The 12,739-nt window shown below is 39.2% G+C and overlaps 1 protein-coding gene across 1 annotated transcript; it reads left to right on the top strand.

Moving 5' to 3' along the window:
- The first annotated feature begins 5,445 nt into the window (after nt 1–5,445).
- LOC139367494 (gap junction delta-3 protein-like) lies at nt 5,446–9,063 on the top strand. The gene is made up of 3 exons (XM_071105722.1): nt 5,446–5,798; nt 5,958–6,044; nt 6,164–9,063. Exon 3 carries the CDS (start codon nt 6,417–6,419, stop codon nt 7,317–7,319), a length of 903 nt encoding a protein of 300 aa, XP_070961823.1. The 5' UTR covers nt 5,446–5,798; nt 5,958–6,044; nt 6,164–6,416; the 3' UTR covers nt 7,320–9,063.
- Nucleotides 9,064–12,739: the final 3,676 nt, after the last annotated feature.

The following is a 12,739-nucleotide window of genomic DNA, read 5'->3' as shown; positions in this document are numbered from 1 at the left end:
ATAGAGCTGACATGATTCCCTAGTCTCTTACACATGTTGTGCATGATACATTTCTATCCTGGTGTTCTGTAAGGTTATATCCTCCCGAGCAGGCCCCTGATCAAGTTGAGCTTGGTGGCCTGATTGGGATGGGCATTTCAACAGTTCTACAACTTCTCTACAAACTCATTTCAGGTGAATACTGTATTATAATAACTTTAGTTTGACAAGAATTGGGTATCAATACCCTGTGAAATGAACTCATACCTTACTTGCATCAGGGAACATGGATAATCTTTACCTGATACCTTTTGTTCTGATTTGCTATGACTATTTTCATCAATCTAGAACGGCAATATTTTTGAAAAATGTGGCCCCCCCCCCCAACCATATGGCTTGAAAATACACATTTCAACCCATGTGATATATTGTTATACTTTTGTAATCATACAAATATATCATAGTGAATTCATAAACCATTTCATACTTTAACAGAAACACCTGTTCCTAATGTTTTAGTGTAATGTTATAGCAGCCCCACTTCAGAGGCAGGATGAGGTTCAACTCAATATCAGGAAGGTTTTCCTAATGTTTTGTACACTCCATGTATCGGTCACGGTTGTCCCGCAGTTCTGTTAACGACGTGCAATGAAAACTCCGATAATATTTGTATTTCCCTTTTGACCCACATTAAAAAGTGTCACACAAGCATGAAGATGTCGGGGGACATTCATGCAGACACCAATGGGTTCTGCAAAGGGTCATGAAGTAACACTAATTTTCCCAATAGGAAAACAAATCAGAGCTAACTACATACGGTTTTTAGGACTACAAAAAACTTGTTTGTAGGACATGTTGGGATCTTTTTGTTTCGGTGAAATGTATTCGGAAAATGACGGTGATTTAATAACCATATCGACGTATATTTGGAGTAATGCAATGACAGTGTGCGTGTGGTCCTCCCACTACAACTATCGAGGCTCTCGTTCTGGTAACATGATGATCGATGCTTGACTACCGTTTGACAAATACAAATATTTTGCGTTTATCCATAATAATCTCATGTAAATTAGCCAACCTGCATAGCCTACCACTACTGTATCTGCGAGCTGTTGGCTAGAGCGCAGGTGCCAAGACCAGAGTAGGCACATTTGCTATTTCACGCAACAGTTTTTGACAATACGACCGGTTTGGGTGAAAATGCAATAGAAGCACATCAAACTTTAGATTTTTATTTGGTACATAAAATGACACAAAATGTAAATTGTCATAACTCACGGATTTTTATCCACAAATCCATTTGGTGAAAACATACCACAGTTGGGGAAATGCGCATAGGCTATGTCCTCTGCAGATTCTATGAGAATCTTGTCGCCAAAGGGATGGAAACCTAGCTAGAGCGGCAATTTATTTTCATACGAATATTCTACACTGAACGAAAATATAAATGCAACATGTAAAGTGTTGGTTTCATGAGCTGAAATTTCCCATGTGCACAAAAAACGTATTTCTCCCAAATTTGTTTACATCCCTGTAAGTGAGCATTTCTTCTTTGCCAAAATAATCCATCCACCTGACAGATGTGGCATATCAAGAAGCTGATTAAACAGCATGATCATTACACAGGTGCACCTTGTGCTGGGGGCAGTAAAATGTGCTTTTTTTGTCACAACACAATGCTACAATTGCAATTGGCATGCTGACTGCAGGAATAACCACCAAAGCTGTTGCCAGATAATTTAATGTTCATTTCTCTACCATGAACCGCCTGCAATGAGATTTTGGCAGTACCTCCAAGTGTAACCACACCTGCCCAGGACCTCCAAATCTGGTTTATTTACTTGCAGGATCATTTGAGACCAGTCACAGCTGATGAAACTGATTAGTATTCCTGTCTGTAATAAAGCCCCTTCGTGGGGAAAAACTAATTTTGATTGGTTGGGCCTGGTTCCCAAATATGCCCACCCATGGCTGCGTCCCTGCCCAGTCATGTGAAATCCAGATAGGGCCTAATGAATTTATTTCAATTGACTGATTTCCTGATATTAACTGTTAATCAGTAAAATAATTTAAATGGTTGCGTTTATATTTTTGTTTAGGTTAAAACGCACATAAAGAAAATATGGGCATTTTCCCTCCAGTGGTGTTTCCAACAAACTGAATTGTTGCGAAGAAAAATCAGTGTGTGATGAAGTAGTGCACACAAAATAAAAATGTTCACCTACGTTTTCATGTACCTAATAAAGATCTAATGTTTAATGTTTTTTCCATTACATGTTCAACTCTACCGGCAGTTTTGTCACTAACACTGTTGCGTTAAACAGCAAATGTGACATTACTCTGGTCTTGTTACATGCGCTTTAGCCAACAGCTAGTCTACATAATTTGATTATTATGGATAAGACGAGCATCGATCATGATGCCACCAGAATAATTCCTCGACATTTATTGGAAAGGAGCATGAAACGTGCACGTTCAACACCCTTTGAAGGTAATGACTTTACTCGCATGGAAACGTGGTTACTGATAGTCCAAATATGTATTTTTTTTTTTTTTGCTCATTCAAACAGCGTGTCGACAAAGGGAGATGTGCTGTCAAACCGGCCCAGTTTTCTATTGCGGTCAAGTGAGCCGACACTCGCAAAACGCAGTCAAGCCATCTGCACTTGAGTTTGCGCCTGGATTCTCGTGCTCGAAAACACAACACTTTACGGTATCGCGTGTTTTCTGGTAGAGAAACTGAATCGAATGAACTCTCGTGCACAGATAGAGACGATAGCTACAAATCATTCAAAGCAAACAGTTTAAAGCACACTTATTCAATCTTCCATAATCATAATTATACCAAGTCGGGTTTTTTTTCACTTTCAAAAATGACTTTGATATCAGGGGTAGAGTGAGGCTGCAAAACCTGCAGTGCTGTTAAGGAAATGTTAAATTGTTAAAGCAAGATGTGTTTACAGTCCTGACATACAAACACTGCACTAACACACACCATTAGGCTACTGCAACCTCACTCTACCCATGATATCAAGTCATTTTTGATAAATTCAAGCGGCAACTGAACCGCAGTCTTTTACTGGGTTCGATTGATCTGCTTTTTGTCTCTGACAAAAAAAAGAGTTGTTGACGTCCACAAAAAAAATCACACTGCCTGCTCGAAAGGAATCCAGCTATGCCCATACAAAAATGAATTTGTTGCGGCAAACTTCCTACAAATTTGCTGCACGATAAATAGTGTGCCACAAAATGTTGCTAGAAGTTTGGAAATGTTTGCCACTAGTTGTGAATCTGCTGCAAACCTTTGGCGACAATTTTTTTTGCCACTAGTGGCAAACAGTTTAGCAGAAGCCGTTTCTTCTGGTTAACAGTTCCAAAATCAATAACCGCTGATGACCAATCAGGGAATTAGAAAGTGACAACCAATTAGGTGGTTTAGACAAATCTGTTGGAAAATGGAAACCAAGCTATCTCGCTAGCTACCTACCAAAGTTCTCAGTTGAGTGTCTAACTTATCAAGTAAACTTCCTAATAAACGCTAAAATTGTGTAAGCTAATTTATGCCTTGTTAGCAATGCAATGTTTTATGATATAGAGTGAAAAACATTTTGTTGATACCAGTTTCAATCTGTCAGCACCACTGACTGGCTAGCGCTCAGCTAGCTATTAGACTGTCTCTTAATGATGAAGTCCTCAGCTGGCTAGCGCTTAGCTAGCATTTTTGCACAATTAATGTGAAAGCTAGCTACCTAACTAATTATTTGCCTAAACAATGTTCCCGTCTTTGAATACCAATATGCTAGTGTCACTCTTCAGTAGCACATCAGCTAGCATAACAGCTAAGGTAGCAACAATATGAGCTGACTTGACTTTTGCAAATTGATAACCTTTCCCTATCAGTGGTGTTGGGAGGAGGATGCACTAACACCCTGGAAAGATGTTTGTGGTGCACTCTCTCATAACACTTTTTTTGATTGATAAATGAGTGTATCGTCAAGCTTGATAAGGTAAACAAAATATTCTCATAAATGTAGTCCATGCATTAATTATTTGTAACAATTAGATCATTAATTGCTTTAAACTAGTAGCTAGCTCATGACATTTTTACAATAAAGGCAATTTTGACTTTGCGGCTTGCATAGTCAATTTTCTTTATGGTGAAACCAAAAATGTGCTTTTTGGTCATAATTTAAGGTTAGGGCTAGGCATACGGTTAGCAGTGTAGTTAGGGTTTGAAATAAGATGTTATGAATATGGCTAGGCCAGCTAGTGACCACTGCAGAGCTGCATCCCAATAAATGCCAACCTGCACATCGACATGGAAGGCTATGATTCCAAACATGGTTAATGTAAGTAACTAAATCATCTAAACTGTAACAGGGAAAGTAGCAATTAAACAATTTACCTCAGCCCACAGTTTCATCCGATACTGACATAAAAACTGACATAAAAACGTATTGACCTCATGTAGCCTACATTTAAAGTTCAAAGGATGACTCAATCTAGCCTTTTTCTGCAGTGGGCTAAATTAGGGTCACACAGTGTTTCTTGGTAGTCAATTTTACTTTAAAACAAAGTATTCACTTCACATACATGGTTATGGGCTTGAAAACTGAAGACACCTGTACCATGTCAGATATAGAGTTTAAATGTATTCAATTTTGAGTTTGCATCCCAATATTACATTTCATATATATCACAGAAAACTGAAATATAACAAAACCGTTCGTTTGACATAGAAACACCAGATTTTAAGCAGGTTTACTAATAATGTTTATTAATTATGAAAAATATTACAAACATTCCACCCATGAGACCACTAGAGGATGAATTGTTCATTTGACTGCAGGAAAGGGGTGTAGGCTATTTGAAAATTAAAACAAAGTCAGGGACTGGCCGGCCCAGCCAATCCCAATACAAAAGCACTCACAGCTGTTCTATCAGTAGGTCTACAAGTGCCCACTGGGCGCAGACTTCAGTTCAACGTCTAGTTTTAATTTACATTTGGTTGAGTTGTCAACTAATGCGAATTCAACATGAAATCAACAAAACATTTCACCATGTCATTGGATTTAGGTTCAAAGTTGGGGGGAAAATATGAAATTCCCTTATGTTGGTGAAATTTTTTCAAATCCAATTAGTTTTCCATCAACTTCATCACATTATATTTTTTGTTTGAAATTACATGGTAACAACGTTGATTCAACCAGCTTTTACCCAGTGGGTGGTGTATTGATGCTGGGGTGTTCCTGTGTTCTCCCTTGTGAACTACTCAGGCCGATTGGGAAGTGCTGACTCTTCCTGCCATTAGGAAAAGCCGTCATCAATCAAGAGTATGCACTCTTGAGTAAACATTAATTATGTTTGTGTACTTTGATATCCCAGATAGGACATGACAGGAATTTCCTTCCCCGTTGACGCCCCAGCAAGCCGACTACTAAAAGCCAACCATTATCACTGTCTAACGTGGAGTTAGACTGTGGTAATAGTCGGAGCACACTGAGGGAACCAACACAGGTTGGCTCCATTTTTTTTGTCATTGCACCTTTAATAGATGGATGATATAATGCCTAATGTTTAAAGGTTTTTCTACAGATCTTTTTTTATTTTTATTGACTGACAATATTTTGATGACTCATTGACTGCTACCCATTGATTCAAGGCTGCTTCAGGCTGAAGTACCAAATCAAAGAAGGCACCTGCCCACATAAACTAGACACCCAGAGTGTGTATGCCAGAGGCTAAAGAGTACTTCTACCAGGCTTGTACAGGAAACGGCTTATTATGACGATCTACCATGTATATGGTTGAAACGTTTGGTATGTTCTCTCAGTATGTTTAACCTCTATGTGAGCAAGTTAATTATTTGTGTGGGTCGTTTTGTATGTAATATTAAGTACATTCAATAATATACCTATATTGTTTTGCCTATGTGCCTCTTTACTAATCAAAACCTCTGTTCTTCAATGTCATTTAAGATCACGAAAGGAGCAGCGGTTTTCACTGAATTGGTTCATTTCCTAAGGAAGCTTAAAAGGAGTTGGGAAGGAGTTGAAGCAATACAGGTATTTTCTTGTGTTAATTAATTAAATGTAAGTGGATGAGGGAATATATTGGAATAGCTATCTTTCTAAGTTTTTTTCTGCATGTTACACAATCAAATATTTGATCTGTCTTGTTTCAGGTCATGTGAAGGACACACGTCCATGGAATTAGCCTTTGATCTGTAAATCACCCTGTTCAGATTTTTATCATCCATTTTAGTACTTCTTAAGGAAGGGCTTGTGAGCAGACTTGGCATTTTGACTTGACAACCCTGCATGCCAGTAACTCATGAGGGATAACTATTTCTGAAAATGGACTGAATATAAGTTCCACTAGACCTCCAGAGACCCCCAGAGAGCCAGGAGGAATAGCCCAGACCGAGTCCTCGCATCATGGGTGAGTGGAGCTTCCTCAGCGGCCTATTCGATGCCCTCCAGGTCCACTCCCCTATGCTGGGCCGCTTCTGGCTGCTGCTCATGCTGGTCTTCCGCATCCTCATCCTGGGCACTGTCGCCGGCGACTTGTTCGAAGACGAGCAGGGGGAGTTTGCCTGTAACACACTGCAGCCGGGCTGCAAGCAGGTGTGTTACGATGATGCCTTCCCCATCTCCCAGTACCGCTTTTGGGTGTTCCACATAGTCCTCATCTCCACGCCGTCCCTCATCTTCCTCATGTACGCCATGCACCACCACAACAAGAGGACCATGCAGTTAGGCCAGCCAAGGTTCAGCCAGCTGATTAGCAACGCTGCCAGGGAAGAGCGCCACCTCCGACAGCTCTATGTTATAAACGTGGCCTTCCGTTTGGTGACAGAAGTGGGATTTCTGGTAGGTCAGTGGTGGCTGTACGGTTTCCAGGTTGAGGCCCAGTTCCCATGCAGCCGCTTCCCATGCCCCTACACGGTGGACTGCTTCGTGTCACGCCCCATGGAGAAGACAGTCTTCCTCTGTTTCTACTTCGCTGTGGGAGTGGTATCTGCCTTGTCCAGTTTCGTAGAGCTCGTCTACGCTTCATTGAAGTGGTTCCGTCCCACCGGGGAGCAGCCAGAGGAGCGGGTATGCGACTGTCAGAACCTCCGGAACCTGCAGCAGGAGGAGGTGGAGATGGAGGAGGAGGAGGAGCAGAAAAGGAGGGGAAGGACCATGTCCGAGGGTGGGAGTAGTAGCGTCAGAATGAAGGGAGGGGCGGTGAGGGGCAGCGCCAGCAGGAAGGTGTCTAGCATTGGACACAAGAGCGTCGGATATCAGGGAAACAACCAGAACACCAAGACCAGTGTTTCTCCTATATTCATTTAGCAGGTGTGGAAATTGTTGCCACTGCTGCAAAAAATTATGATGTAATTTTTGGTTTTAATATATATTTCTGCCAGACACACTTTTAAATGGATAGTCGTTGACTCAGTGATTGGAAGTCTATGGGAACGGCTAGCATGTTGTTGCGCTAACGCTAGTAGAAATCCACCCCCCGCTACCCTTGCCACCACTGCTGAAACAAATCCTAGGGGAAACACTGAAGACAGTTACGGTGTAATTTAGATTCATTTGAAAGAAATCATATATTCAATTAGACAGTGGATTTGAGTACATTTTGATTTGATTTATTAGGATCCCCAATCATTTCTCTAGAAGTAAATTATCTCTCCAATTTCAATTACAACCGAAAGAGCTCATGCTGTGTCTCTAGCCCTCACTCACCTCTTCTGTTTGACGGTGATACCCTTCTGCTGCAGCGACTTCTCATTGGTGAGCTGCAGGAGGGTAATCTCTTTGCGTCTGAACAGGTGGATGAAGAAGGCCTTCTCCAGCAGCTTGTCCAGGGTGATGCTGAAGCCAATGACGACAGCTAGTTAATGCATGGTTGGTATTACTACAATAACGGTAACTGCAGTAACAACTTTTTCCCTTTTCGATTACAAGACCGGGAAATGAGGGGAAAGGAAATTGGCCCACACTTAAACGTATTTTCATTGGATTTACACAAATGAAGGCCCTGTGAAAGGCTAGTTCCTGTCCACGAGGTGTACATCAAATTGGGTGTACAGCAAATTGCATCACGCTCACGCTACATATACAGGAGATATGCTCCAGACCAGTGGGCCATTCTGGCTTGGACCAGGCTACTTACTTACTTTAAACAAAGGAAAGTCATGTGTAATGTAATGTTATTAGGTTACATGTAACAGGTTTGCAATTTCATGCACTTGGAGTACTTTTTTTGTTTATTTTTTGTTGGTATTTAGACACAAGTTATTTCCCTAAAATGAACATAAAGGAAATACTATTTCTCTAATGTAAATTGTGGCCGGTAAAGATTTGTGTCAATACTCCATACAGGAACTGCTTGGAGACGAGACCTGTAAACAAGTCATAACGAGACTGATTGGGCAAGACTCAGGAGGATGCATGAACAACAGGGGGGGACTGATATTTGGAGCATGTACACAAAGAATCTCTGAAGTGCATACAGTATAGGCACGGTCATAACTGTGGCTCCATGGTTTCCAATAAGGCCTTCCTACATCCAGCCAATGTATTTCAGGGTTCTTGTGTGTGGACAGTGATATTTTCCAATGGCATTCAAATGTGCTGGATTATACCAAAGTATTTTGCTGTTGGCGTTTACAGCAAATGTCTTATTCATCTTGATCCATTTTATGCAGACCAAGAGTGAGTTAAAATGAAGTGCAATACAGATCAAATAACTTGAATTGAATATACTGTAACTTGGTATGTGTGGTGTGTATGAATCTAGTGTGCAAAATATGACCTACATGAGATCCATGATTACGTCATTGTCATAATTTAATCTCTGCTCGACTGAACCTTTGCACCCGGTGGAGAGCCAAAGAGCCTGCTACATAGTACTATGCAAGGTTTTCCGTTAAGAGTGAATGAAGAATGTTGCACACTGTCTGATACCATCGGTGTTGTGAGACTGAGTAATATCTTCTTTTCACTGGCAGTGAAACGTGTGCACATGAATATGCACAGGGGTATGCAAAGCCGTTTTTGTGACATGGAAATAAATGTTTTATAATCAGTCTTGTGAACCTTTGTCTTATTTTAAAAATATACAGTTTGTAGGACTCTCATAATAACATTGATGTACCTTTGTTATTACAACTATGTAATCTACTTGAATGCAAGATGGTAACACCTTTCATTTCCCTTTCTCATCGGGTGGAGAAGCTAGACCCGATGCCTGTCTTAACTGCAGTGTGTATCAGAGAACAATGGGGGTCAGCAGAGTCATAACTATGTGTGCCTGGCCTTGTTTCTCATCGGCTGCGTTTAGACAGGCATCCCAAGTCTTGTATTTTTTTCCGCTAATTGGTCAAAAGACCAATCACATCAGATCTTTTTGCACCAGATATTTTTCAGAGCTTATCTGATTGGTCAGAATACCAATTAGTGAAACAAAGATCAGAATTGGGCTGCCTGTCTAACGCAGCCATGATATATCAGAATTATACTCAACGGCAGTTACACTGAACATGACACAAACTGCCTGGGTTTTGAGACCTTCAAAAAATATTCATACCCCTTGATTTATTGCACATTTTGTTGTGTTGCAGCCTGAATTCAAATGGATTAAATATATTTATTTTCTCACCCATCTAACCACAATACCCCATAATGATAAAGTGAAAACATGTTTTTAGACATTTTTACTAATTTATTGAAAATGAACTACAGAAATATATAATTTTCATAAGTATTCATACCCCTTAGTCAATACTTTCTAGAAGCACCTTTGGCAGCAATTACAGGTGTTAGTCTTTCGGGATAACTCGCTATGAGCTTTCTTAATCTGGATTTGCCCATTATTCTTTTCAAAGTACTTCAAGATCTGTCAAATTGGTTGTTGATCATTGCTAGACAACATTTTTCAAGTCTTGTTATAGATTTTCAATTCGAATTAAGTCAAAACTGTAACTCTGCCACTCAGGAACATTCACTGTCTTCTTGGTAAGCAACTCCAGTGCAGATTTGGCCTTGTGTTTTAGGTTATTGTCCTGCTCTGTCCGATGGAAAGCAGACTGAGACAAAAAATACATATATGGAGAGTGGTACTCAGTAATGTGTTGTATTGGATTTGCCTCAAACATAACACCTTGTATTCAGGACACAAATATGTTTTGCAGTATTACTTTAGTGCCTTGTTGCAACCAGGATGAATTTTTTGGAATATTTGTTATTCTTTACAGGCTTCCTTATTTTCACTCTGTCAATTAGTTTAGTTCTGTGAAGTAACTACAATGTTGTTGATCCATCCTCCATTTTCTCCTATCACAGCCATTAAACTCTGTTTGGCCTCACAGTGAAATCCCTAAGTGGTTTCCTTCCTCTCCGGCAACTGAGTTAGGAAGGACACCTATTTTCTTTATAGTTACTGGGTGTATTGATACACCATCCAAAGAGTAATTAATAACTTCACCATGCTCAAAGGGATATTTAATGTCTGATTTTATTTTTACCCATCTACCAATATTTTGTATCTTTGCAAGGCATTGGTAAACCTCCCTGGTCTTTGTGGTTGAATTTGTGTTTGAAACTCACTGTTCGACTGAGGGACCTTACAGAACATTGCATGAGTGGGGCACAGAGATGGGGTAGTCATTAAAAATCATGTTAAACACTATTATTGCACACAGAGTCCATGCAACTTATTATGTGACTTGTTTAACACATTTTTACTCTTGAACTTACTACTTATTGACTCAAGACATTTCAGCTTTTTACTTTTTATTAATTTGTACAAATTTTTAAAAAAATTGTTGAGTAAATAAAGTGCTACCATAATTTGTACACAGATACTAATATGAATTCCTGTTCACATTTTACAATAAGGTACTGCTAAATCTCTTTCTTTTGCAGTTGTAAACCACTTATAGTAACTACTTTACTTTTGAAACTCCTTTATTAATTAAGAGTTCTTTAAAATAAGTGTTACCAAATTATTTTTTTGTGAGGAATTAACTAAATGGATTGTTGATGTATTTGAAATATTAACAAAAGACAAAATAACATTTCTTAAAGGTCTTAAATTTCTCCAGTATCATGATTATGAAAAGCAAAGGTTAAGTAACAACTCACTTTTGATTATGTATTAAATAAATGTTTTATTGTCACACAAAGGACAGGTGCAGTGAAATGTGTTGTGTTACAGGGTCAGCCATAGTAGTATGACACATGTGGAGCAAATGAAGATTAAGTTTAACCAAACAAGTTAACCCCAGACTTTCACTCTTAAGGCAATATGTGTGATTTCTAGTTTTTTTGTCTTAAATCAAATGAGCTTACAATATAACATTGAGCCATGGATTATCAATATTTAATAAAAAGGCATATTTCAAATAGGCTTTCAAATCTTAAGAAAGTTTTGCACAATGTATGGAGAACTTCCAATGTCAAGGCTGTTACTAGCTGTTGTAAACGCTCAAAGGCTTCATGTTACTTTGTTTGAGAAACAGCCTTTTCTAAAGACTGACTGGTCCAGTCCCTGGAAATGTGGACGACACCTCAGTCGCTTCAGTAGGCTTCTGTAGCATGTTGCTGGGTCAGGGGTTTGAACAATGAGGCTAGGGATTCTTTAGGTTCGGTCAGGTATAAAATAAAAGGTTAACCAGGTAGGAAGTCAGATCAGGAGCAGCAACCATTAGTACAGTTAGCAAACAGGTACAACACCAGAATAAACATGGGCAAGGTAAGCACTGGGAAGGCTTCTTATATGTTTTAAAAAATATATATACTTTAAATTCTTGTTAATCTAACTGCACTGTCCAATTTACAGTAGCAATTACAGTGAAACAATACCATGTTATTGTTTGAGGAGAGTGCACAGTTTTGAACATGAAAGTTGTTAATAAACAAATTAGGCACATTTGGGCAGTCTTGATACAACATTTGGAACAGAAATGCAATGTTTCATTGGATCAGATTAAAACTTTGCACATACACTGCTGTCATCTAGTGGCCAATATCTAAATTGCACCTGGGCTTTTTTTTTTAACGGTTGTTTTTTTTGTTGTATTATCTTTTATCAGATCTAAAGTGTTATATTCTCCTACATTCTTTTCACATTTCCACACACTTCCAAGTGTTTCCTTTCAAATGGTACCAGGTCCTTGCTTCAGGGCCTGAGCTACAGGCAGTTAGATTTGGGTATGTCATTTTAGGCAACATTTTTAAAAAAGGGGCCGTTCCTTAAGAGGTTTTGATTGTCATAGATTTTTATACAAAACTCCTCTTAACTAGTGTTCTAGAACCCCAAGCAACAATATCATAGTTGGTTACCAGTGTGACTGAAAAGCATCCAAAAATGTTGTTTCATACAATTGTTTAATTAGGGATTCACAAAAAAGCTGTGAAACCTATTGTTATTTTAGGATTTAAATCCTTTGCATAAAATAGCTCAAGCATAGACTGGTAACTTTTTTTCTAGTTTGGCACACAGAAACTACAGGCCATGAGTAACTTAGTCAGAAAGAATGGCATTGATTGGCCTATAGGTGTCAATAAGTCAAACGGTATGAATACTTTCTGAAGGCAATGTATATATCAGTGGAGGCTGGTAGGAGGAGCTATAGGAGGACGTGCTCATTGTAATGGTTGGAATGGAACGGTATCAAACACATCAAACATATGGAGACCACGTTTGATTCCGCTCCTTTCATGCCATTTCAGCCATTACAATGAACTCATCCTCCTATAGC

This window comes from Oncorhynchus clarkii, chromosome 16 (assembly GCF_045791955.1).
Source record: "Oncorhynchus clarkii lewisi isolate Uvic-CL-2024 chromosome 16, UVic_Ocla_1.0, whole genome shotgun sequence".
NCBI lineage: Eukaryota > Metazoa > Chordata > Actinopteri > Salmoniformes > Salmonidae > Oncorhynchus > Oncorhynchus clarkii.
The sequence above is the reverse complement of the archived record's forward strand: the minus strand, read 5'-3'. Positions and strand labels throughout refer to the sequence as shown.